The sequence below is a fragment of the Chrysemys picta genome, chromosome 24 (assembly GCF_011386835.1).
Source record: "Chrysemys picta bellii isolate R12L10 chromosome 24, ASM1138683v2, whole genome shotgun sequence".
Taxonomy (NCBI): Eukaryota; Metazoa; Chordata; order Testudines; family Emydidae; genus Chrysemys; species Chrysemys picta.
Window position 1 is genome coordinate 775,749 of NC_088814.1, and position 27,329 is coordinate 803,077.

Consider the following 27,329-nt stretch of genomic DNA (forward strand, 5'->3'; position numbering starts at 1 on the left):
CGGCCCCCACCCGAGCCCGGTCCGCTGCCCCCGGGCCCCGCCGCTTCGAGCCCGCCCCGTACCCCGGCCCCCACCCGAGCCCGGTCCGCTGCCCCCGATCGCTCCGAGCCCGCCCCACACCCCGGCCCGGCCCCCACCCGAGCCCGGCCATGTCCGGGGAAGAGGCAGCGGCGGCCCCGGCCCCCGCCGAGCAGACGCCCCCGGCGGAGCAGCAGGCGGCGGGCGGCGGGGACGCGCCCCCGGCGGAGTCCCAGTACCGGGCCCTGGTGCTCTCGGGCTTCGGCGGCTACGAGAAGGTGAAGGTGCAGGTGCGGCGGGGCGAGCCCAGCCCGCGGCCCGGGGAGCTCGCCGTGCGGGTCCGAGCCTGCGGCCTCAACTTCGCCGACCTGCTGGCCCGGCAGGGGCTGTACGAGCGACTGCCGCCGCCGCCCGTCTCCCCCGGCATGGAGTGCGCGGGCACCGTGCTGGCGCTGGGCGAGGGGGTCACCGACCGCCAGGTGAGACGGGGCCCGGGGGCGGGGCAGGCGAGCCTGGGGCCAGGAACGGGGGAGGCGGGGCCGTGGGTGTGGGAGGCGAGTCCGGGGCCGGGGGTGTGAGAGGCGGGGGAGGCGAGCCTGGGGCCAGGAACGGGGGAAGCGAGCCCGGGGCCGCGGGTGTGAGGGGTGGGGGAGGCGAGCCTGGGGCCAGGAATGGGGGAGGCGAGCTCGGGACTGGGGGTGTGGGGGCGGGGCAGGCGAGCCTGGGGCCAGGAACGGGGGAGGCGAGCTCGGGACCGGGGTGTGATAGGCGGAGGAGGCGGGCCAGGGGTGGGGCAGGCGAGCCTGGGGCCAGGAACGGGGGAGGCGAGCCCGGGGCCGCGGGTGTGAGGGGCGGGGCAGGCGAGCCGGGGGCGGGGGAGGCGAGCCCGGGACTGGGGGTGTGAGGGGCGGGGCAGGCGAGCCGGGGGCCAGGAACGGGGGAGGCGAGCCCGGGGCCGCGGGTGTGAGGGGCGGGGCAGGCGAGCCGGGGGCGGGGGAGGCGAGCCCAGGGCTGGTGGCCGCCTGATGGTCTCGGGGCGCTCCGCCCTTCCCGCTCCCAGGCGGGGGCGGCGGCCGGGCCGTGCCCTCCGAGGCCGGGAAACAATGGGGGCTGCGGTGCGCATGCGGCCGGGGGGCTCGGGAGCGGCTCGTCCCGGGCCCGCCGCTGGGTTCCGCCCGCGTCTGCAGCGAGGGGCGGCTGGTCTCGGGCCGGGGCAGCTGCCACCGCCCATGTGGGGCTGGGGGGTGTTTGGGGCAATTGCCCCCTTGCTTTGGGGCTCTGTATGGGGGAACTGGGGGCACCCCCACTTCGTGGCATGTCCGGGTCCATCTAAATGTCTGCAGACAGCTCAGGTGCTGGATCTAGGGGGGGCTGCGGCAGCCCCCCCCCTTGAAGTGGTGTCCAGCATATCCAGGCTTTAGTTTGGTTCTGTGGTTCTCAGCCGCGCCCCGCCCCCCCTCCCCCCTTGGCTGACAATGGGACAAGGGAGATGGTGATAAATCAGCCAATAACCCCATAGCCTGGGTGAGGGGGGCACTTCCTAGCCAGGTGCCTTCAGAAAGTGAGGTCCCTTGATTGTGTGATGCAACATAGGGATAAAACAAGTCCTGGCAGTTCTGTCACCAGGTAAAACTGCATCCTTTCAGGCCCTTGATACTGGCCATAAAAGTAATGCCCTTTAACCCTTGAACACTGTGTAATAGCCCTGTCGCAGCCTCTCCTCATGCATGTGGTCACATTAACTAGCGCAAGCTAGACATGTCTGTGATTGTACAATGTCTGTTCCCTGAGCTGAATAAAGAAACATGGTTGTCATTCAGCACAAGGCAGGAAAACAGGTCTCTGGTCTGTGCACAACATATAGTGGGAGGATAATCTTGTGAAGGGCAACAAAAATGACTATGGAACAGAACAGCTTGCATATGAGAAGAGAGTAAATAGACTGGGACTGTTCAGCTTGGAAGAGAGACGACTGAGGAGGGATATGGGTGAGGTCTATAAAATCATGACTGGTGGAGAAAGTGATTAGGGAAGTGTTATTTACCCCTCTTCGCATATCACAAGAACCAGGGGGCACCCAATGAAATTAATAGGCAGCAGTTTTAAGACCTAAGAAAGTATTTCTTCGTGCAACGCACAGTCAACCTGTGGAACTCATTGCTAAGGGATATTGTGAAAGCCAAAAGTATAGCTGAGTTCAAAAAAGAACTAGATAAGTTCACAAAGGATAGATCCAACAATGGCTGTTAGTAAAGATGGTGAGAGACACATCCATGTGCTCCGGTGTCCCTAAGTCTCTGACTGCTAGAACCTGGGACTGGACGATAGGGAATGGGTCTCTTAATAAATTGCCCTGTTCTGTTCATTCTTTCTGAAGCATCTGGCACTGGCCAATGTCAGAAGACAGGATATTGGGCTAGGTGGACCACTGGTCTGACCCGGTCTGGCCATTCTTATCTTCTTCTATATTACACTGTCCCAGTATTATTTTTCTCAGCAGGTGTTCGGCAAAGATGGTTTCTCTTTATTGTCACTGTTACAAAAAGAAAAAACTGTTCCCAGCCAGCCTCTATGACCTGTGCTAGACTGAGTATCTGTGACTGCTTCTCTACAAATATAAAGTGTATCCGCCCACTCAGGGTGGGGCAGTTCCCATGAAGCTGGATTTAAATTAAACTGCTTTGAGGTCTCATTTTGTAGAAATCGGTTTAGTGAATTGCTATTTAAATTGCCAAGAATTTCAATCTCATTAGGAGTTGTAAATCCAGCACTTGGCATATGTGCTGAGACATCACACTTTCGTGCGACCAAATTGTCTTCAAAATAAAAGCTGTATACTCTGATTTGGGGGCTTCCATTAAAAGCATATTGATGTGCTATTAAATGCAGCATACGTGCAACAAAGGCAGTCTGTGGAGATGATCATATTAACACATCAGTCTTGGAGGCTAGTTTCTCTATGTCATTGTCTTTATGGGCAGAGCTCACTGATGAATGTTACTTAAGAGCTCTTCAATAGTAGAACAAAGATTTTGTATTAATTGGCCTTTTTCTAAATATATATGATCCTTGCATTGAATGGTTGCCTGCTCCACTCCCACTGTAACTAGCACATTGAGGATGAGTCACTAGCGATGGTTGGCTGGTATAATAACACAGGTGTGCTATAGAGGTGACTTGTTCAGGTGCAGGCGTGAAGCTTTCAAATTAGGGTTGGCAGAACTGTTGATTACAAATTGGTTGTTTTTTATTTTGGCTGGGATGTTTTGTCTCAACACTCTGTAGCTGCCGTCAGGTGCACCATTCCACAATAAGGAGGAAGTTATCTTGAATGAATGATGTTTCAGAACTGGATGTGCTGCAGGGGACAATATATCTGCCTCTTTCTGATAATTATGAGATGTATAATAAACAGCTGTGCAGTTTGACAATGCATCTGATATGGCTTAATCCAGGGAAAAGGAGAAGAGCTTTAGCTAAACTGGTTGAGTATTAGAATACTTGGCAGTACTGTAATGATCTCCACCACAGATCTTCATTTGCTTTTAAGCTACCTAAATGAGTCTTTTGCTGGGAAAATGCAGATGTCTCTCAGACCACATTCGATGGGTTCTTTCCTCATTTCTGGGTCTTTAAGTTTTAGTGCAGGTGATTACTATTAGTCATCTGCTTGTTGTCCCGCTCTCATTTTGAGGAATTAAGCTGCTATATTGTATTTCTTTCCTCCCTGCCCTCAAGAGTTTACGATCTAGACAGACCAAGGTTGGGACTGTCGTACAGCGTGTTTGTACAGTCCTTAGCATGAAGGGACCCTGATTTCTGGAGCCTCTAAGCACCTCTGCAATAAAAATAGCTTACTATTAACGTACTAGATCCGCTCTGGAACAATAGACAGTATATCTTTCATTTAAAGATCAGTTTGGTGTTTTTTAAAACACTTCCACCCCTCGCCAGCTAATAGCAGGTTTATTTAATAGATTGCTGTTCTCATAGTTTCTCCCAAAGAGTTTAAATGGATGTTAATCTGTCTGGCAGATGACCTGAGTGTGCTATAAACGTATTAGTCCTGAGTTCTGGGAGTCTCGTCTCACTTTAACTAAAGGGAGAACATTTCCAAGAAATTCTCCACTGGTTATAGGACCCTAGAATTACCACCATTCCTGTGGCTGACACCCATCCAGAAGTAGTTAGTACCCTCCTGGCTTTCTTCCTAGCATGTACTGCTGTGTAACCACTAGTGTAGGGCGTGTGAAACGTTGATCATACCCACTTGCTATGAAAGGCTCTCAGCAGAGCAGACTGCAGTAGCAGAATGCATCTGTTTGACATCAGCAGTTTGTGGAATGAGTAAAATTTAAAATAAACAAAAGTGTCCCGGTTTAGTAAACTTGAGGCTGGCTGCGTGACTGTTTTGAACAGGGGTCATTCTTGCTGTCCCCAGGAATGGAGGGAACACGCGGTGATCCCATAGTGAGCTGTAGGCAGTGTGCTCAACCCTCCTGTGTGTGCATGATGTATGTGGAAAATGCTGGTGCATGTTGTAGAAGGGTTCATGTAAAAGGTGAAGGACGCAGAGCATCAATAACACTTTTTTCCTGACACTGCTGCCAAATAAATACAGGATTTCCTGCCAGCAAAGGAAGATTGTGTTTTCTTTTAGCATGAAAGATGCATGGCTCAGGAGTAGTGGAGGCTTCAGGGATAAGCAGTTCCGGTGATGCTGATTTTTACATTGTCTCCAGAACCAGTTTCACGCATCCACCAGCATGTTGGGGGGAGGCTATTGGCAGGAAGAAATGTCGAGCTATAACTTAATTTAAAAGGAGAATCTTCTTGGGAGTCTGGCGAGTATGAGATCAGCTGCCGAGGCCCTTTGTCTAAGGGTGACATGGCTGTTGGCCTGCATGGACGGGACATCACAGGAAAAAAATAACTCTGTGCACTGGCTGGAGCAACCCTGCTACCCGAACCAGTTTCCAAGATCTGAAATTCTGTAAGAACTAGATGAGGGCAGTTTTGCAGGGCAGACAGTCTTCGAGAGGTGGGAGATCAGATGGAAGATTATGGAGTTCTTATTTCTGTTTTTGTTATGAGGTTTTGCATGAGCAAAATTGCGTGTTCACTGGAGTTAGCGAGAACCCCCACCACCCCAGGCCTGGAGCCTGCGTGCTGTTTCTGAACACAGCTAAAACACAATTTGTAACCGGTTTCAGCGTGGAAGGAGATTGCTACAACCATTGCAAATGCTGTTTGCCAGCCTTGGAGCTGACGAGGCCTCAAGGGCATTAGCAGGTTAGCTGCGGTGAGGTCTTGCTGAGGCTAATGCCGCATGATTCTGGCGTTACTCTATAGATCACGGTTATCTTTGGAAGTTCGTAGGACTGAAACGCCCTCTTTGTTCTGTTTCTCTCGTTAAAGCTTTGGTAGGTCATTGACAGGCGTGCCAAGTTTTTTCCCTTCACCTGTTATCATTGGGCTAACAGAGTCATGACCGTTTCAGCCGCATCTAGGGAATGTATTCCCAAAGCCTCAAACAAACCTTGATTATTAAATATGATTCCGTTACACTCTCCCCTCCCCCCAGCGAAAACATTTCAGTTTGCTCAAGTGTAAATGCCAAACCCACACAGCTATGAGCCTTTCCGCTGCCTCGGCTGTGCCTCTCAGCTGTCCAATATGCTGGCCTCCCTCCCCACACACTATGAACAGATGCTCCCTGTCTGGGGGGGATCAGAGCAGCTCATTGGAGAGGATTTGGGTTTTGTGCATCTGGAAGCAAAACTAAATGTGAAAGATGAACAGATTTACACCCACACTGAAACGATGGGTGCAAGTAAACACCTGTGGTTGGCCCATGTTAGCTGACACTGCGAGGGAGGAGGGTCCCAGAGCCTGGGCCTACACTGCAGATTTATAGCTCCACAGATCAGCTGCGAGCCTGAATCAACTGACACAGGCCAGCCATGGGTGGTTAACTGCAGTGTAGACACATCTTGTCTTGTGCCACAGTGCGCTTAAAGTGACGAGAGAGGTCCAAGGTGGGGGAGGTAACATCTTTTATTGGATCAACTTCTGTTGGTGAGAGACGCGCTTTCGAGCTTACGCAGAGGTCCAGTAAGTTCGGCATGAGGTGAGAGGACTGCGTTGTCCTCTGTACTTCCTGAATATAGAGCAAAATGAAATCTGAGGGTCTCCTTAGGTGTCTGGCAGGACAGACTTAAGCTCTTAGCTTACCCCAGGCACTTGGGTTTACTGAGTGGCAGCTGAATGCAATGGCTACACGTTTTGAGAATTTGGTCCATCGAGTTGCCATGTGTAATATATGGAGATATACCTATCTCATAGAGCTGGAAGGGACCCCGCAAGGTCATTGAGTCCAGCCCCCTGCCTTCACTAGCAGGACCAAGTACTGATTTTTGCCCCAGATCCCTACGTGGCCCCCTCAAGGACTGAGCTCACAACCCTGGGTTTAGCAGGCCAATGCTCCAACCACTGAGCTATCCCTCCCCCCACATGTGCATACCCATAAGCCACCTTTGAAGAACGTCAGATTCGTGTATCGGCAGGGGCGGCTCCAGGCACCAGCGCACCAAGCGCGTGCCTGGGGCGGCAAGCCGCAGGGGGCGGCCTGCCGGTCGCCATGAGGGTGGCATTCAGGCAGCCTTCAGCGGCATGCCTGCGGGAAGTCCGCAGGTCCCGCAGCTTCGGCGGCAATTCGGCAGCAGGGGCGCCGAAGGTGCGGGACTGGCGGACCTCCCGCAGGCATGCCGCCGAAGGCTGCCTGACTGCCGTGCTTGGGGCAGCAAAATACATAGAGCCGCCCCTGTGTATCGGATAGAAGTGTACGTAGTTTGTGGAGATTTGGCTGGTTCATACAGGTTTATTCCACATGTCTGCCCACCCGCCTTCCAGTGCCATCAGAGAGTAGAGCTGATTCTATTGATATCCTTCAGCCTTGATGTAAACTCCTGTGTTGGTGTTGAGTTCACCTGCAGCCACGTTGTTTTCTGCTGTGATTCCCTTGGGATTTGCAGGGGCAGGCCATTTAACAAACTGTCCTGGAAACTGCTCTTATGTTGAAATATTTCTTATCCTTATCTGAGATTTCTTTTAAGAGCAGAAGCTTAAAGCAAAGGCCTGTACGGTGGAATGAAATCTCTTCTATACGGGTTTCCCTGCTGACATCCTAGCAGGGAGGTTTTGGTGCAACTGTTGGACCCTGTGGCGAAATCACTTCCAAAAGAGGAGAAATATATGGAAATTGCCTTTGTGACTTATCAGCTGACTCCTATAACAAACGTCACATGCCTCTTTTAGTGCAGAGTTCAGAGGGGCTCAGTTACTTCCCCAAAATCCTTCTTCAGAAAACATCTGAGGCGTCAAGAATCTAGAACTGCTCATTGCACATGCTGTTGAAATGTAAAAAGTCTGGTAAAAAAAGCAATGCTCTCTTAGTCTCTCCCTCCCTGGACTGATGCGCCTAGAGCAGTGGTTCTTAACCTGGGGTGCAAGATGCCCTTTCTGGGGGTGCGAGACATGCCACATTTTTTTAGAAGGTAAATCGTTGAAAACACAAATTAAGCACAGGAACGTAAGTACAACTACTTTGTTTCATCAAACCTATATATTTATTAACATTATACATTTTTTAACAATTATTGTAATATACAAACAAAAATATATCTAGGTTTAAAGAACTGACCTACTTCAACGATTTTTGCTAAGGGGTGCGAGAACATATTTTGAGAACCAAAGGGGTGCAGGCTGCAGTAAAGGTTAAGAACCACTGTCCTAGAGTATCCCCTTCACAGCCTCATTTGGGACTCCGATAGCAGCCAGCGTTTGGGATGGTTTTTGGGTTCTGGTGATTGGTAACTCCGCAGTCCCAAAGTGTATTATTGTGTCACAGCTAGAGCAGGTGCTTGAGCAGTTAGTATTGGCACTCCATAAATAATGCTCTGAAGCACATCTCTGAGCTCCAAGCCTTTGCCAGGTAATACTGACACCAGGCCAGTTTTCTGCACCTCGTTCTGTAGTCGAAGGGCACCAGGCATGAATTGTCTGGCACGTTTAACCTTCCCTCAGTCATTCAGAATGAACAGTGATGCAATCAGCGCATGAAGCAGATGACTGTGCGGGACTGAACAGCGCTTTAAAGTTGGGCATGCTGTATCCAAAGTCAGATCTTACTAACCCAGTGCAACCATCTGCCTAGGAGTCTCTGTCCACACACGAACAAATTCAGCCATGAACATAAGAACGGCCAGACTGGGTCAGACCAATGGTCCATCTAGCCCAGTGCCCGTCTTCCAACAGTGGCCAATGCCAGATGCTTCCAAGGGAATAGAATAGGGCTGCTATTAGTTATCCATCCCCTGTCATCCAGTCCCAGCATCTGGCAATCAGAGGCTTAGGGACACCCAGCATGGGTTGAATCCCTGACCATCTTGGCTAATAGCTAGAGCCCTGTGCAATTATGAAATTTGTATCCACATCCAATCCACGATCCCAATCATGGTCTGTGCATATAAAACAGATATTGATAGGCCTGTGCTCCATGAACTTATCTAATTCTTTTTTGAAACCAGTTATAGTTTTGGCCTTCACAACGTCCCTTGGCAACGAGTTCCACAGGTTGACTGTGCGTTGTATGAAGAAATACTTCCTTTTGTTTGCTTTAAACCTGTTGACTATTAATTTCATTGGGTGGCCCCTCGTTCTTGAGTTATGTGAAGGGGTAAATAACACTTCCTTATTCACTTTCTCCACAACCTTCATGATTTTGTAGACCTCTAGCGCATCCCCCACTTGCTCGTCTCTTTTCCAAGCTGAACAGTCCCACTCTTTTTAATCTCTCCTTATATGGAAGCTGTTCCACACTCTTAATTATTTTTGTTGCCCTTCTCTGTACTTTTTCCATTTTTAATATCTCTGTTTTGAGATGGGCAACCAGAACTCCACGCAGTATTCAAGGGGTGGGCGTACCATGGATTTATATAGAGGCATGATATTTACTGTCTTATCTGTCCCTTTCCTAATGGTTCCTAACATTCTGTTCGCTTTTTTGACTGCGTCTGCACATTGAGTGGCCGTTTTCAAAGAACGGAGCACAAAGACTCCAAGATCTTCCTTGAGTGGTAACAGCTAATTTAGACCCCATCATTTTATATGTATAGTTGGGATGATGTTTTCCAGTCTGCATTACTTTGCATTTATCCACCTTGAATTTCATCTGCCGTTTTGTTGCCCAGTCTAGTGAGATCCCTTTGTAACTCTTCACAGTCTGCTTTGGACTTTACCCTGAGTAATTTAGTATCGTCTGCAAATTTTGCCACCTCACTGTTTACCCCTTTTTCCAGATCATTTATGAACATGTTGACCCACAGGTGACTCATCAATGACGATGGGGGGAGCACAATTGAAAGGATGGGGGGCCATGTGACCGCCCCACACGTTGCTTCTGCTGCCCATCCATTGACCCTTTACATGCTCCCCTCGTCGCTGTCCTCTCCCCACTTTGTCCCTTCACCCACTACCATCCCCACTGCTCCTCCATAAACCCCCGGTGGAGCGCGTCCTGCTCCCAGCGCTGTGCGGAGCCCCTGGCGGGAGCACTCCGCTCACCTGCAGCCGGCCCAGCGAGCTCCTTCCTCTCCAGCTGCCTCTGGCCAGGCCAGCCCCCCGGGAAAGCCCAAGACTCTCCCACACGGGGTGCTGCCCAGGAGGAACCAAGCCCTGCATGTGCCAAAGCCGCTGGAGCCCCTGCCGGTGCCAGGTGGACGCTACACTGGCACATAGGCGCCGACTTCTGCGTGCGCCGGTGGGTGCTCAACTCCCCTCTGCCCCTGGCCCCGCCTTGACTCCACCCCAGCCCCACTCCCTCCCGCCCCCATTCCAACCCCTTCCCCGAATCCCCGCCCCGTCCCTCCCCTCCTGGAGCTTGCTTCAGCTCTTTGGCGGCGGCAAGCGCTGGGAGGTAGGCGGAGGAGCGGGGACGCGACGCGCTCAGGGGAGGAGGTGAGGTAGGGTGGGGCGGGGGAGGTGGAGAGGGGAGCTTGGCTGCCAGTGGATGCAGAGCACCCACTAATTTTTCCCCGTGGGTGCTCCATCCCCGGAGCACCCACGGAGTCTGTGCCTACGCGCTGGCACGGGGGAGCCTCTCCACCCCTCAGATAAACACTGGAGTAGGGAGGGGAAGCCATTTCCAGCCGAACCTGCGGGTTCCCCAGCAGCCCCCTGGGCAGGGGCTTAGCTTCCGCTGCCCTGGGTCCTGGCCCCCGTGAGTATGGGGCCGCTCCATCCCCTAGGCGCCCACAGTCAGGTTTCCTGGTGCACAATGCCTCTTCCCTCAACAAATCGTGTTCATCAGTGTCTGATCATCCTGTTTTTTACTACAGTCAACCAGTTTGCCAGGTACTGAAGTCAGGCTGACCGGCCTGTAATTGCCGGGGTCGCCTCTGGAGCCTTTTATAAAAATTGGAGTCACATTCGTATCTGGTACAGAGGCTGATTTAAATGACAGGTTACATACCACAGTCAGTAGTTCTGCAATTTCATCTTGGAGTCCTTCAGAACTCTTGGGAGAATATCATCTGGGCCTAGTGACGCATTACTGGTTAATTTATCAGTTTGTTCTAAACCCACCTCAGGCTGGGACGGTGCCTCAGATTGGTCACCTAAAAAGAATGGTTCATGTGTGGGAATCGCCCTCACATCCTCTGTCAGGGGTGGCCAAAGTTACCGACCCTTCGAGCCGCATACGACAGTCTTCAGGAGTTTGAGAGCCAGGGTGCACCTGCTGGGGCTTGGGGTTTCAGCCCCATGGGAGATGCCTGTTGGGAATTGGGGCTGAAGCCCTGCTCCTGCTGAAGCCCCGAGACCCACCCGCCCCCCTGCTGAGCAGAAGCCTCTACCCCACCGCCCTGCTGCAAGGCAGTGGTCCCGAGCTGGTAGGTGGAGAATGGGGGGCGTGTGAGAGGGCCCCTTGAGCCGCACTTTAATGGTAAAAGAGCCGCACGAGGCTCATGGGCCACAGTTTGGCCACCCCCGACCTATGCAAAGAATTCATTGAGCTTCTCTGCATTGGCTCTGTCTTCCTTGAGTGCTCCTCTACCACCTCAGTCCTCCAGTGGCCCCACTGATTGCTTGCAGGCTTCCTGCTTCTGATGTACTTAAAAAAACATTTTGCTGATCGTTTTTGAGTCTTTTGCTAATTGCTCTTCCCATTCTTTTTTGGCCTGCCTACTGGGAAAATTCTGTGCTGCTTGGAGCAGCGATGTTGCTGCAATGCCTGCAGAAGTCAGAACTGCCAGGTGTATAAACCAGTGCAGGAATCTCTGCAGAAGTTGTCGAACCAGAGTGGAATTTGCCACTGTCTGCAGAGAAATGCATGGTATAACTTCAGCTACATTGCTGGGCTCTTCCGCACAGGGTCTGTATCCATTTCAACATTGTTCAAATGCTGAATATCCTGTTATTGTTTGAGAGCTAGCAATCAGTCTGGTCCCTGCCCTAGGGAGTTTGACACCGACCACCGTGCCACTAGGAGCCAACAGAAAACCTGAACAGAGTCCATGTGCCAGTCTTCTGAGCTGTCTGGCAAAGTAGAAAGTACAAATTATCTCCACTGTGGTGCTCTTCTGTAATCACAACTATTGGTTGTGGTTACAGAAGAGCATCCGAAGAAGTGGGCTGTAGCCCACGAAAGCTTATGCCCAAATAAATGTGTTAGTCTCTAAGGTGCCACAGGTACTCCTGTTCTTTTTGCTAGGGTTACCATACGTCCGGTTTTTCCCGGACATGTCCGGCTTTTTAGTAATCAAACCCCCGTCCGGGGGGAATTGCCAAAAAGCCGAACATGTCCGGGAAAATACCGGCCGGGCACTTCCCCTCCCGCGGCTGCTCTGCTCCTCCCCTGACTCTTCGGCTCTGTTTAAGAGCCGAGCTGCCCGAGCGCTCCAGCTTCGGGCAGCCCCTTGCCTCCGGACCCTGCGCCGCCGGCCAGGCACTTCCCCTCCCGGGCTCCAGCTGCTCTCCTCCGGCGGCGCAGGGTCCGGAGGCAAGGGGGCTGCCCGAAGTTGGAGCGCTCGGGCAGCTTGGCTCTTAAACAGAGCCGAAGAGTCAGGGGAGGAGCAGAGCAGCCGGAGCCCGGGAGGGGAAGTGCCCGGCCAGGGGTGCAGGGTCCGGAGGCATGGGGGCTGCCCGAAGCCCGAGCGCTACCGGCTTCACGGTTTGCCGGGCAGCCTCCAGACCCTGTGCCCCCGGCTGGGCGCTTCCCCTCCCGGGCTCCAGCTGCGCTGGGGAAGCGCCGGGTGGGGGCGCAGGGTCTGGGGGCTGCCCGGCAAACGGTGACGCCGGTAGCGCTCGAGCAGCCCTTTTTGTGTGGCTGGGAGGGGAGGGGGGAGTTAGGGCGGGGACTTTGGGGAAGGGGCAGAGTTGGGGCGGGGCTGGGGGTGGGAAAGGGGCGGGCCAGGGCCCCGTGGAGTGTCCTCTTTTTTTATTTTTTTAAATATGGTAACCCTATTTTTGCGGATACAGACTAACACGGCTGCTACTCTGAAACCACAACTATTGGAGCGCTCTTAGTTTTGGTTTCATGCTTACGTCACTAGATCGCACAGTCCCGAGACATTGCTGCCTTCAAGTGGACAAGGCGCTTGTTAGAGAGGTAACTCTCAAAGGGAAGCAGATGTCACAGAATGGCTCTAGGCCTTGGACTGCTCCTTGGTCCCTGTTTGGGAATTCTCCCCCACCCTCTCCCTGCCTTGCCTCAAGTTTCAGCCCAAGCTTCATGTTCTAAGTGAAACTAAATTCCAGAACTTTGCTGCTCCCTTGTCCCATCTCGTGTGTCGCACAAAGCCGGACCTCGTGTCAGGGAACCTGGCTAGGGGACGGCAAATGCGTATTGAGTCTCTGAAGAAGTGTCTCGGCATTCCCAGCCAGAGACCAGGAGCAGTCCAGGCACTGTGCATTGTGTCTGTAAAGAAACTGGTGCTGTGGGCGAAGTGCAGACTGGGATGCCCAGGATGCTGTGTGCGACCTCCCCGCCGACCCAGTGCATGCCACCATCTGCCCTTCCACTCCACTCTCTCTCTGGCCTTAGGTTGGTGATAAGGTGATGGTGCTGGCCAGAGCAGGGCTCTGGCAGGAAGTCGTGACTGTCCCAGCCAATCAGACTTACCTGATGCCTGACGGAATGAGCTTCGAGGAAGCGGCAGCCTTTCTGGTCAACTACATCACGGCGTACATGATCCTCTTTGACTTTGGGAACCTGAGACCCAACCAGAGCATCCTCATCCACATGGCTGCCGGTAACGTACGCTCCGACGGGGCTCAGCCCATGGGCAGTTGGCTTCAGAACAGCCAGTCCAACTGCTGGGAGGGGAGATGACTTAGGTGCTTGGATAAAGGGGTGACAAACCTGATATAAAGGCTTAGACAGATCAGCTACACAGGTGCTGGGTTGGCCAAATATCCCACTGTGCTATTGGCAGATTCTGTCCACACCCCGGCCTGTTGGATGCCACACTGTAAAATCAGATGGGTCTGATTGTATTAAAGCCCTGAGCACTGTAGTGAGGTGGCAGATCCCAGGGCCATGTTAGTTAGCCTGAGGCCATCAAGCTCTCTTAGACTCAAAGCATGAGTTTTCTGAACCACAGACACATCCTTCACTCTGAGATTGAGCCATGGCGTGGAGTCAGGGGTGTGGGGGGGGGAAGAAGGGGGGGGCGCAGCAGCACATCCAGGGACTGGTTCGTCTCCTATGCCCCTTTCCTGTCCGCTCCTCTAATTCCCCGATTGCCGCCTGTTTCAGGGGGGGTGGGAACGGCCGCCATTCAGCTCTGCAAGACGGTGGAGAACGTCACCATCTTTGGCACTGCCTCTGCCTCCAAGCACGACTCCCTCAGGGAAAGCGGGGTCACTCACCCAATTGACTACAGGAGCATGGATTATGTGGAGGAAGTCCGGAAAATCTCCCCAAAAGGTACCGTGAGCGAGTGTGGGGAGGACGGGGTGGGATGGGGATCCCCTACCCCGCTACAGGCCTGTCCCTCAGGAAATGGAAGGAAACGGCCTGTTACTCTTTGTGCAAACTTTCTCTAGGAGTCGACGTTGTTTTGGATCCACTGGGAGGATCGGACACTTCCAAAGCATTCAACCTCCTGAAGCCAATGGGCAAACTCATAACCTATGGTGAGTATGAGGGAATGATACATCTACTGAACAGCTGATGTGAACAGGCCAGATTCCCTGCAGGGTGGAGTCATGCATTGGGGCGGGGGAGGGTGGCTCTGCAGGAGAGCACTCGTCCTGGTTTCCCCCAGCCAGGTTCTGAGGGAAAGCAGCCCACGGTGGCTGGTTACCACATTAGCCTGAGCTCTAGTATCTGCTCTGTCTGGAGTGTCACGTGCATTAGAAAGCCGGATGCCTGCTGGGGGTTTGGTTTGCTCGTGTCTCAGTTTGAGAGTTAGGTTCCTGTCCTCTCTCCCTGCCCGAGAGATGCAATTCACCCCACTCCATACGCTGACCTATCACATCTCCCCTGCAAAGAGAGTTGCTTCCCAGTCTGAATACACACACGCAGGGAGCAGTGGGATCTGTGTCCCGCACACGGGATCAGTTGCAGTGAGTTGATCCTGGTTCAGGCTGACTTCATGCGTAGCACTCCTAGACGCTCACTTTTCTTCTGTGGGGTGTGTGGGAGACGCGGTTTGAAGCTACAGAATACTTCTCTCTCCACTCTCCAGCTGCGAAACACTGTGATTCTGTCCCCACAGACAAAGGCCTCACACAGCCCCTGACGGGCTATGCAGGAATCTCAGGCAGACTGCATTCCGTCCCTGCATTGGCCTCCTCGCTCTGTGGACTGCAGCGTGTTCTGGCAGGATTAACCATTACAGTGGGCCAGGCTCCGAAACCCGAGCTTGGGTGGATTCGGCCAACACGGCTGGCTGCATTTTAGCATCAGCAGTACTCTGCCGTTGTACCAGTCTCACTGGCTTGGCACCTAAATCTAGCTGTGTTAGGTTTCAGAGTAGCAGGCGTGTGAGTCTGTATCCGCAAAAAGAACAGGAGGACTTGTGGCACCTTAGAGACTAACAAATATATTAGAGCATAAGCTTTCGTGGACTACAGCCCACGTTGCATCCGAAGAAGTGGGCTGTAGTCCACGAAAGTTTATGCTCTAATATATTTGTTAGTCTCTAAGGTGCCACAAGTCCTCCTGTTCTTCTTTTTTCTAGCTGTGTTAGTTCGCTGCCTGTCCTAAGATAAGAAGCTGTCAGGTTTTGAATACTTACTCTAGCAACGACCCTGCGCGTCTACTGGCCAAAAGGGGTCTCTGTTCCGTCACTCAAAGCCGATTTGCCTCTGCCTTTCTTTGGTAGATCCTGGCCTTACCTGACCCTGAGTATGCAGGTGGAGTGAGTACTCCGTGCTCTCTGAGCTGTCTTAGGTCTGGTGCAGTGGGTGTGCTTCACCAGGCATGATTAGCCTTTTGTGAGCTCTGAGCATGACTGTGGCCTTGACTTCCTCCTAGGGGTGGCCAACCTGCTCACCGGGCAGAAGAAGAACCTGATGGCCATGGCAAAGACATGGTGGAACCAGTTCAGTATCAACGCTCTGCAGCTCCTGCACCTCAACAAAGCCGTGTGCGGCTACCACCTGGGTTACATGGATGAAGAGTTTGAGCTCATTGGGGGTGTTGTGGCCAAGCTGGTTAGCCTGTACAACCAGGGCAAAATCAAACCCAAAATAGACTCCGTATGGCCCTTTGAGCAGGTGAGTCCGAGTCGCGGTGCAGGCTGGCAGCCTTCCTAAGAGAGAACGCTGCTGCTCCTGTTCCTAGCTGGGTTCTGCAGAGTTCCGGGTCGTGTTCTCTGGGATTTGTGGTTGGTTTTGTTTTGCAGTCGAGGTCCCAACCAAGATGGGCTGTGTTGTGCCGTGTACAAACTGAGACAGTCCCTGAGCCAGGGAGCTTATAATCTAAATAGACAAGCCAGACAAAGGGCGGGAGAAGGGAATATTATTATTTCCATTTCACAGGTGGGGAACTGGTCCAGAGAGATTGTGTCTGGCCCGGGGTCACACTGGGAGCGTCAAGAGCTGGGAAATGAACCCAGTTCAGTCTCTTGGCCACAAGACCACCACTCTCCCCCCGGCAGTGTGCTCATGCAGAGAAGAGCAGTGCAGCATGTCACGGACTCACAGATTGTGCCCACTCTTGGCCCCGTGCGGTCCGTGGGGGGTGCCCCTTTTAGTGAGACAGCCCTTCTCGGGGGTCCACTTTCTCCTGGGGTCAGGCCCCTCCACCTCCTGGAGCCGCACCTCTCGGAGCCCTAGCACACCTGTTTCTTGCCGTGGGCCCCCTCAGGGAGTCCACTCGCTCTGGACCCCCCGGGCCTCCGCCCCCAAAGGGGTTGATGCCACCCTGTTCTCTAGACCAGAGTGACTCTCCCCACTGTGTCACACAGCATATACCGGAACTGGCTGGGTACTGGCATCTGAACTACGTGGCTGAAGCCTTCAGCACTCTCTGCCCAGTGTCCTTTTGGTTTCCACTGGATTTGGAGCGGCCGGCTCTCTGGGGCAGGAACTGTGTGTACTGTGCCTAGCGCAGTGGGGCCCTGATCCTCGGCTGGGCACTAGCACAATGCAAATAATAATTGCTCTGCCCTGGGACACCTGGAAGCTAGGCCAGAGGTGAAGGCGTGCAGCCCTTTTGCTCCCCAAAAGCTCCGGCTGGTTAAGGAGCATCGTCCCTTTCTCTTGCAGGGAGTCTCCTAGTGCGTTAGCCTCTACTTGCCTCCTCCCCAGTCCACACTGGAAGGATGGAGACTGGAGCTTGGAGCCTCTCGGATGGGTTTAAATTGGGGCACTGAGGATTACAGGAGACGCTGACTTGCTTAGGGAACTTGTACTCAGCAGGGTAAACCAGGGCTGCTGGAGCAATCTTTATAGTGAGAGTGCTGAGAGCCATTGAACCAAATTATAAACCCTGCATATGATGGAAACCACTTCAAGCAGCGCCCCTTGTTCCAGCACCTGGGCTGTAAAGTGAAGCAGATTCTCAAACTGGCTGCTGTTCACAGGATGAATCAATCTCCTCTGCCAGGCAGAGCTGCCAGCCGAACTCCGCTTGGATTGCTAGTGTCAGAGCCAGGTGTGGCTGTGAGTGATAATGGAGCCCTTGGGACACAAGGAGCACAGAGTGCCAAGCGCTAAGTGATATCTCAGCAGAGTAAGATGCGGGAGGCCTCTAGGGGCTCGGTAATGGGCTCGGTGTCTGCATGACTGATTTGCTGTTGGTCCATGCGTGGTGAGCCTGGAGATGTGTGAGAGAGGGAGAATTGGGGGGTGAACGTACACATCAGATAGTTTAACCCCAAAGTCCCCTTGGGGCCGCGGAATCCCTGGACCGGGAGCAGGGGAACCCCACTGCAGCGGTCGACAGCAGAGTCCTGGGGAAGAGGCCAATGTACTGACTTCACTGGACAGCTGTTGGCTCCTACACGCTCCTCACTGGGTTTGGGCTGGCACAGGCTGTGGTTTCTCTCTGGGGGGAGGGTGGGGAGAAGGGGGCGTATCCTGCTGAGTATGTGTCATGCAGATTCCTCGCTCTGAGTGGGAGCACCCGTGCTGGTTCTCTTCCCCTTAGCAGAGTAACTCTCTCTCTGTGCCCGGGGCTGCTGTGTTCCTTTTCTTCAGACCTGGCCCTGGGAACTCCCTGTGGAAGCAGCCAGCCCGCGTAAAGGAGGAGCCTTGTTCCCAGCCGCGGCAGCGCAGGCTGCCCTGCAGAAAACCAAGGGGGAGTTGGGAGTGGCCGTGGGATGAGTGTGCCCGGGCTTGAATTTACCGTCGGGAGTTGTGGGTGTATCGGATGCTCTTATCCTTGGTGTGGGGAGTGTTGGAGCCGGCTCTGGACCTGCCCCAGTCCTGGCTGCACATTGTGGGTGCACTCGAAGGCCCAGCCTGTGTCCCAGATGCGGCCAGCAGTTCCCCTGGGCTGTTACTTGCGTAACTTCCTGACACCTCCCTCGCTTACGTTCCCTCCACTTCACCAGCAAACGTGTCCTCCCTCCAGAGAGGGGCTGGGACCTGACACGCTCATTTCAGCGGGAAAGGGGAACACTGAACGTACAAGGAGCAAGAGAATTAAGTCGCTTTCTTCTTTTTTAAATGCCTTTCAGACTGAGAGTTTCAAGGCGTTCCCAAGCTGTGAACGGAGAAAGGGCCAAAGGGCTGAGTTACATTGATTAATTACAGACAGGAGTGCTGCACACTGCGTGTGGGACATGTGCTGTACCTGTTACACTAGAGACTGCACTGAATCTCTGCTCAATAACTACAGAGGAAACTATGTGGGTGGGTGGGTCATTTCGTTGCTTCACCCTCCGATTTTTCTGCTGATTGGAAACTGAGGCAGCAGAACAAAGTGGAGATGCTGCAAAGTGAGACTATGGCTTCCTAAACGGCTGCTAAACATTTCTGCATTTGGTGCATCCTTATGTCTAGTCAAATTCTGCTGTAGACGCTGGGCTCTCCACCCTGATCTGTCTCTGAGGCGGGGGGGAGTTCTTCCGAAACTAGATCATTCTGCTAAATCCCGCGTGTTGTAATAGATGGATTCAAACCAGTATTGCTAGCGAGAGAATTCTCCTGACGCAGACCCTGCCCTGCCCTGCTCAGTCATGTAGCACAGCGATAGTTTGCTAGGACGGCTCTGCAGAGTGGCTTTTAATAGCACGATAGAAAAATTCCAAAACCCAAGTATTGTAAAGGGCCCTAAAAGACCTGAGGATCAGAAAACAATGCCTGGCTGGAGGATGGCGGAGAATTACTGTACTGGTTTCCTGTCCCCATTTGTGACCTAGTCCAGAGTTAAACAATGAATTCTGAGACAAGAGCTGACATCTTTACCGCTTCCCAGCGAGAGACCAGGACCAGGAGAGCAGGGGTCCTGTGGGTCGGGATTGAGGGGCATCTGCAGAGCTGGGCATGGGGTGCACAGGACTGATAACGAATGGGACTCTGGGTTTGAAAATGAGCTGGGATGGGGGCACAGTGCCTGCCACAACATGTCTTGGTTTCACAACACAACTGCAAAGACTTTAGAGTCACTCTGACACTGAACTGGAAATCTATCTGCAACTGAAGCAACGTTAAAAAAAAAATTTGACTCATTTCCAAGCCTGGGGCAAGTGCTGTGGTGCTGTTAAAAGTCCTTTCATCAAGTCTGCCTTCAAAGGAGATGCATAAGGTTGCTGGAATGTAGTCGAATGACCACTTGGCTGCTGACTCTCTCTTGGAGAGCAGGGGATTGTCCGGCTAAGCTGGGGTCACATGGTGTTTTCTCTGGAGATACTGGGGGCTCTGTTAATCCTATTGCCATTGTGCTTTTCAGAGATTGTTAGCTTCTGGCATACAGGTCTGTCTCCTCTTACGCTGGGGCTACGTTCCGCAGTCGGCGCCTAAAGCGAAAATCGCGGATGGTCAAAATTACATTGAGTGTAATGGCGGGCGGAATCGCCCGCACTACAGAAACAGTATTTAAATGGTTATTTTTCTCTTTTGGGGGGTTTTGTGTTTGTTTTTGCCGACCGCGTAAAGCTGAAATCGCACATGTTCAATGCGCCTAAGATGCAACAGACCTGTACGCTAGAATTGCATAATCCTCCTCTACCTTGAGGAGGTGTGGAGCACTAAAGGAGGGAGCTGTGCGCCTCTCCAGCAGAATGGGCCAGAATCTACACTGGGAGACAGGCAGCCGGGAGTGGCTTTCCTACCCAAAAGCTGCTGGCCAGTAGCATCGTGGGAGCCAGGGGTTAAGTCTTGGGAGTTTGCTGGACTCTCCCAAGCAGCCTCTGGAGCCTGCCGACACAGCTCTGCTTTCAGCCGAAGCACATCAGGCTGCCCGAGCTCCGAGGGGCCCGGGAAGTCTGTGCTTCTCCAAGCGTAACTGTCCAGGCTGCCTCAGAGGTGTTGGGCAGAGGCCAACCGAGTCATCTCAGCTGTCAGTGAATGGACAGTAATGCCTGGAGGTGTGTTAGCCCTTCAGGGGCAGAACTCCTCCAGTGGGGAGCAGACCTGGGTGACTTACTCCCCTTCACCCAGAAAGAACAGCTGCTTCTGAGGTCTCTACAGCAGAAGCCAAAAGAGAGGGGGGGAGTTTCCTGTAAAGGGTCTCAAGTAACCTAGGCCCAAGCTACAGAGGTGCAAAGGCCTTAAAGAAAAGAGATGGGACTCTGTCTCCCGTAGCCGAGTCTCACCAAAGGGCCAGCGTAGTGCTTGCTACAGTCTCCGGGGTGTGGTGACTGGGATTTGGCAGGTTCCTCGCTGGAGGAAGGAGCAGATTTCTCTTTCCGATGCTAATTTGTAGCCCTTTTGCTGCCAGCAAAGCATGTGCATTAGCTCGTAGCCGCTGGTGTCAGATTGGCTTCTGGCCCCAAGCACTGATTGGAGCAGTACATGCTTCAGGCCTGTGCCTGGTCTCACTGAAGCATTCAGGTCGAGCTCCGTAGATAGACACCACAGAGCGGAGGCAGGGCTGGGTTGTTTACCCAATTTAGAACCCAGCATGGTGGCCCTGAACATGCACCAGTAGCATTTTCCTGTCAAGTCCTGGGATTTCCCCAGCCTGCCCTGACTCTACAGCAGGTGAGGGAGACGTTTGCCCAACCGAAGTGCCTGCTAGATGTTAAGACCGTGCTGCCGGCTTTGTGTTGGGAAGTGCTGTGGAGTGGGCCCTTCTGTGAGGTGTGGGGACGCAGCTGGGAGACCCTTCCAGAGCTGGAGAGACACTCAGGTGTTTACCAGGTAGTTAGTTACCTGGTAAAACATCTTAATCACCCTCCCCTGCCCTTGGTTCTGACCCAGACCCTGGAGCGTCTCTTTGGAGGAACTGGCCTCGGTTGTTAATGGAGAAAGGAGAGAATTCCAAAAGACAAACTGGAGTAAGTATAAGGAGCGCTGGCCATTTCCAGCCAGCACAGGGATCAATCTGGCGGTTCAGACCCTGCTCTCCCTTTCTCCCCGTTCACCTGCTGTCTGTTTAAATTAACTCTGGCAGGAGGCGTGTGCTGCTTGTGCATCATTGTGCTGATCTCCTCCTGCCGGAAAGAGCAGCTCCTAATGGGACTCTGATTGCATTACCAGCCAACAGCTTCTGCTCTGCCTGCGTTGATCTGGGCCTGCGCTTTGTAATGAACTGGCACGTCCCAGTGGGGTTGTGCATGAGGGAGTACTGTGCTCCAGACAGACGCAGGCGAACACGAGCGTCTCGTCCGCAGGTCTGCTCGGCATGGTGACGAGGACAGAGCCTTCCAGGGAGCTGAAGGCCAACTGCCTCTTCCGGGCTTTCCAAACTGACTAGAGCTGGAACAGTCCGAGCCTGATGCTCTGGGAGCCTTCACCGTAGGGCGGCTGGACTCGGCAGCACTGCCGGTTACTCCAGCTGGGACTCAAAGCAGCAGGATCCTTGTGGCTAGCATGAGATGTCCCTGCAAGGTCTGTCTCCTCTCCAGACATGGCTGCTCCCTGACGCAGCGTGGCTGGCGCTGGGGGCTAGAATGTGCTGTGTGTTTTTAGCAGATCTCCCCGCTGATTTCAGACTGACGGTGCTGTATGGCCTTTGCCCAGTGCCTGTGGCAGCTAAATGCTTTTCTCCCTTCCTGTCTCTCAGTAGCTGTTTTGGCAGTTTGTTTGTGTTGCAAGAAGCCCTAGCGTTGCCAGTATAACCGATTAGACCTATTCCTCCTTCCTCCCGGCTCTCTGTTCAGTGGGACGCCCTGGTGTGCACTGCCCGTGTGCTCTGAGCGCGCGCTCCCCTGCTGAGGCAGGGTGGGATAGCTGCCCAGAATTACCCAGCATTCTCCGTTGTGTGGGAGTCGTGACTGCACAGCGATTGCTGACCCGTGGTTATGCGGTAGATGAAAACGTTACTGTGCGGACACCACTGAGCTGGTGTCTCCTCCCGAGCGGTACAGCGAGGCAGGTGTGGTGTGGATCTCTTCTCATGGGACTTTTCTTTCTTTCTAGGTGGCAGATGCCATGAGGCAGATGCAAGAGAAGAAGAATGTTGGGAAAGTCATCCTAGTTCCTGAACTGCCGAAGGAAGAACCCAAAAAAGAGGAAAACTAAAGCAAGGAGACCTGTCTGCAGGTTGTGAATTTGTGGTTTAACCCCTAACCCTTTTGGGACCTGGGAATGGACGGCTCGGTCCCTGCCATCTTCCCCATTAAGGGAATGATACATTTTTAAAGCCAGTTCTAGGACTGTGAGCACCTTGGGTTGTGAATCATATGCACCTGCCCTAGCCAGCCTCTCCCAGGTGTGACTGTGTAACATTAAACGTGATGCCTCCAACCTTAGCCCTGCTTTTCTCACCTGGTTGTTACATTTCCTTTCCCAAATTCCAAATCAAGTTCTTTTTCTCTGGCAACGCCTCTCTGGCCTCCGAGCAGTCAGTGACGAACGGCTGCGTAGCACGCTGCTGCAAAGTCTAAACGCAAATTGTTATAGCAACCATTGACGGTCTCCATAGAAACGGAGCCCTTTTCGCAGCCTTAAGATGCACGTTCAACAGACGGATGTGCCAAGCCAGAGATGCTTGTCAATGAAATTGCTGTAGGAAAATAACATCAGACCTTGCTTTATTCTAGTGCTGGCTATTTCTTTGCCATTATTCCTGCTGTCACGACACTTCCCTTCCTCCTCCCTCTCCTCTTCCCCACACCCCCAGTCCTAGGCCTTTAATGCCAATCAGCTGGCAAAAGCGCTGTTTTTCTAAGCCCAGCTTAGTTTCTTAGATGCTGGTCACACTGTAGCTTTTTACTTTGCTGTTCCGTCTCTGTGCACGCTGCATGTAACCTGAGGAGCAGTTAGGCCGGTGCTATATGAATACTAAAGAGAAATTTCAATTCAACAATTTGCTCTCGTCCATTTTCTGCTCCCAAACCGTTAGGGAAAGTCTAAACCAATTCTGTGGTCAAAGCTGGGTCCGGAGACCGAAAGGACTCAGCTGTGTCTCCGAAATGACTGACCCGTTTGTGTTGGCTCTATGTGCTTTGTTAACGTTGGGCTCTGAATGTCCGTCAGGCTAAACTTCACCCTCGTGTTTGTTACCAAGGGCTGCAAATGTGAAAACGTGTCTGCAAGACTGGGACAAAACAAGCCTCGTGCTCGGCCTTTGCTTCTGTGGTTGTGTGTGCTAGGAAGGAGACGCTGCCGCTCTAGAAGTGAGCAGGCCCAGGAAAGTCTGTGCTGGCATCCACCCCCCGGAGAGCCAGCGTGTGGTTCTGAGTGAGATCAAACGTCCGGGCTCAGACCCATCGAACCCGCTGGTGTGAGACTTTCGCCTGGTTAGATCCTGGCTTTTGTTTGGCACTTTCCACTCCACTTTTAATTGGCTTTTCAGATTCTCCACTAGTCCCAGGCTGTCCCTATGGCTAGCTAGCGCCGAAGGGGAGCTTGCAGCTTGTCTGCTCGAATCGTGCAGTGCCAGTGTTTTCAGGATACTTCCTAGTGCTGCTGAGATGCTGGGAACTGCCCAGAAAACTGGGCTTGCCCATGCCAGGCGTGCGGTAAAGCTGTGGGTGGGAACCTGAACGGTTCGGTCTGTGAGCATCTAAACTTGTCCTTGTCTAATGTTCTGACTGATGCTGCCCCTTCCAGCTGTGCTCGGTCTCCTGCTGCAGTCCCAGGACTTGGCGCTTCGTTGCTATGTGCACTTGCTCTAGCAGTCCAGGTTTGGTCCTGCTGGGGGTGGATGGTGCAGTAGCTCAGGCTTTGTTTGTATTTTGGATCTGGTAACTGAAGGGACCAGGCCCCCACCCCCACCCCTTTTTGTAAAGTGCCATAGCAGAAGCAAAATGCTGCTCTTAAATAAGAGCAAACATGGCTCTCCTGGGCTGTGAACATCCCCTCCTGCTGGGTCCCTCCCCGCATTAATAAAAACCTGGTCCAGCATCAGCACGAGAATTTTATTGTGCAAGGAAAAAGGAAGGCGACAGCCTCCATTGGCTGCCCCCGCCCCAGGAGGGGAAAGTGGTGCTTCACTAAGGCTTGGGCTACACTAGCAACTAACGTCGGTGTAACTACGTCGCTCAGCCGTGCAGTTTTACTGACCTAGCTCCCGGTGTAGACAACGCTGTGTCGACGGGAGGGCGTCTCCCAGCGACACGGCCACCGCCTCTCGGGGGGCGCGGTACGTGCCCCAACAGGAGAAGCCTCCTCTTGGCATAGGCAGCTTCTTCACTGACGCGCTACAGTGGTGCAGCTGCATTATCTCATCAGTGCAACCTGGGTTTCAGTTCCTGCTCTCTTACCCTGCGGGGCTGCATTAGGCCTGGACTCTGGAGGATTCACTTCAGGTATAAAATGGTGCCCCCCGTTTAGGTCGTCAGAAAGGGAACCACGATTGGGTTCAGATCCTCTTCTGTCTTCGTTCCTTCCATTTGTGACACGGGGGTTGACTCCCCAGATGTGATGCAGCAGAACTCACAAGCACAACTTTTTTCTAACCTTTTTCTAACTACAAACTCTCCCTGCTGGGTTTTTCCCCTCTCGGAACCGCTCCTGCCCAGTGAATTAGCTTTGATTTTCCATTGTTTCATGCCGTTTCACCGCAGGTTCGAGAAAGCAGTTCAGACACTTGTTTGCTATAAAAGGAAAAGCCCAAGACTTGCTCTTGTCCAAATCTTGGCTTCACCTTGAGACAGGAGGAGTCTGGCCAAACTGCACCGCAAAGCTTCAGGTTCTCTAGAGTCTTTGAAAGGGGGAAAATGATCGCCCTTTCCTTGGCTCTACTCCGCCAGCTGAGAGCACCTGGTGCCTTACTCCGGGCGGCCTTATCCTGGGCACCATCGCACGGCTTCTGTAGTCTAGTCCCCCTTTTGATACAGTGTGAAGGAAGCAAATGGGAATATCTTGTATCTTCCTGTAGGACAACTCTGACGTATGCTGCATTGCAACGCACCATAGAAAACAGTATCTCAGTGCCTTTTCTAGACCGCTTGTAAGACTAGCAAGTCACTGAAGCCTTTGCCATACTGGCCTCTTAAAATACTGCCAAAAATCTAGTGTGCTGCAAAAGAGATCTGGCTTGTGATACACAAGCGACCTAGCCCTGCTTGCCCTCCGCCTCGATATACTCCTCGTACACGGGTGTTTTATGGACTCTCCAGGCTGATCCCTGGAAGCTCCTGCTCCAGAGGCTACCGCAAGGCAATGCCTCGCCCAAGTTGGCTGCATGTGGATGTGGCCAAAGGTGATGTCAGCCTGCCCGTGTACGTCCGTATCTCTAGGCTTGTCCTCTGGCAAAGCTTTGCTGGTAGTGGCCTCTCCTCGGGCTGAGGACATTGAGGGTTTGTCACCATTGCAGAGACTCTCTGGAATTTCTTTTCTCTTCGTTTGCGATGTGTAGTTGATAGTGAATTTTCTACCTATAAACTTCTGATGCCCTTTTCAGTCTGACTTCTGAATCCTTCCGAGCAGTTAGGTAGTTGTGATAGTGATTAGCACTGACTCTGCACCGCGGTAGCTACGTTTTCTACGGAAGATTAAGTGTAACCTTGGGCTTTACTGCCTCAAACTAATGCTCTGTTCTAGATTTTATAGTAGCCTTTATTTACCCTGGCGTTTTATGGGCCAGTAAGTATTAAATCTACTGATTGTCAGTCTTAATACAACTTTATTACCAGTGTCTCAAACAACTTGTTAAACAGCAGGTTGTTCTAGCAAGGACCAAAGCACAATGTCATTCCACTCCAGAAGGTGTCTGATTAGAGGGAAACATGCTGAACAGTTGAGGGCACAACTAGTGTCATCCAGGGAACAGAGAGTGCCATGTTGCCTCTTAAATTGTGTATTGTTCCAAAATAACTGAAGTGCAGCTTAATCTTCATTTTGCTAATTGATCATTTTGACTCAAATCTTGTGCCATGGGGGCAAAATGGCTGAAGGGCAAAAGTTTGTGTTGTGATGCTATGAGCACTAGCTAAAGGTTTCTGTGTTCCCTGCACTCTCTCCTGCTGCAGTTTGCAGGGTGTTCTGCCTTCGGTATGTTCGTGTAGATTGCGAAATCCAGTGGTACCTGTCTAAGTGTGACCTGAGCATCATTGCTGTATCTGTAACCAAAACTGCCAGTCCAGGAAGGGGCCCTTAAACACAACTGTACATACTTTGCCATCCCCAGGCGGCTTTAGAACTAAAAAGCTTGTTTAGTTTAATAAGAAATGTATTTAGTTACAAATGTTTCTTGCACCTGGGAGATGGGAGTGGAAAGGAGCTCAGCTTGCACAAACATAAGCCCTGTTGAGATCCGTAGCTACACCAAGACAGTATTTGAGAGATGAGGAAAGGTCCTACAGACACCAGGGAATGGAGTTTAGCTGCATGTTTAGTTACAAACCAGCTGTGTGAAGTAGAGTTGAGTGACCAGTGATGGGCAAAAAGTGTTGTGGGCATCAGACTTTAACCAATGCAGGAATCTGACCCATCTGCAGCTGCTGTCAGAGGTGTAAAACCACTCCTGTTGCCAAATGAAGTCTTTGATGCCCAAAGCACTGGTGATGGCAAAGGGTGATGGGCATGTAGCGTATGAGCACGGTGTGGGAATGTGTTTCTCTTGGAGCCTCTTACGACACATGGCAGTGTCTGTGCCGTCCAGTTGATTTGCGGAGATGTGATCCGAGTGGCTGTTGTCCTACCGCACGGCGTTTTTAAAAATAATTATATTCCGCTTTGTGCGTGTAACCAAGTTGAACAGAAAGCGATTGTGCCAATGCTGTTTACATGACTACAACGTGTAATGCTCTTCTGCCTAACGTTACCGTATGCCTTATGTGTTTCAAATGTTAATTAAAAGCATAACAAAACCCTCACTGGCACGTTTCTCTGCTTGTGACGACGTTGGGGTTAAGCAGAAAACAAAGGTTCATGGGTTTGTCAGCGGCCCAGCAATCCATCTGTGGTTCCCTTTGTCAGACCCGGGCTCGTTCGTGTGACCGAAGAAATCTGGGAACAATAAATGCTCGCCAGTCTGTCAGTAATTCAGATCAGTAACATTGGGAGGGGAGCCAAGGCGGGAAGATTCAAGACCTACCCTTCGTGTTTCAAATAGCCATTGGGTCATGCACGCAATGGGGGTTAGTGGATTTAGCAGCAGTGCGGCTAGCTGAAAGGTGAATGGGATAACCCCGCACCATGAGCAGGGCGAGCTCTTGTCAGGCCCTGCAGTGACCCGCACAGCAGAACCTGGATGGGTACAATTGTCACCCCTTGTTAAAAGAAACTTCTCGTGGGAGCATAAA

The 27,329-nt window shown here is 52.6% G+C and overlaps 1 protein-coding gene across 1 annotated transcript; it reads left to right on the plus strand.

Moving 5' to 3' along the window:
- Positions 1-26,894, plus strand: VAT1 (vesicle amine transport 1). The gene is made up of 6 exons (XM_005310083.3): positions 1-497; positions 13,121-13,328; positions 13,835-14,005; positions 14,125-14,214; positions 15,560-15,801; positions 22,057-26,894. Exons 1-6 carry the CDS (start codon positions 150-152, stop codon positions 22,156-22,158), a joined length of 1,161 nt encoding a protein of 386 aa, XP_005310140.1. The 5' UTR covers positions 1-149; the 3' UTR covers positions 22,159-26,894.
- Positions 26,895-27,329: the final 435 nt, after the last annotated feature.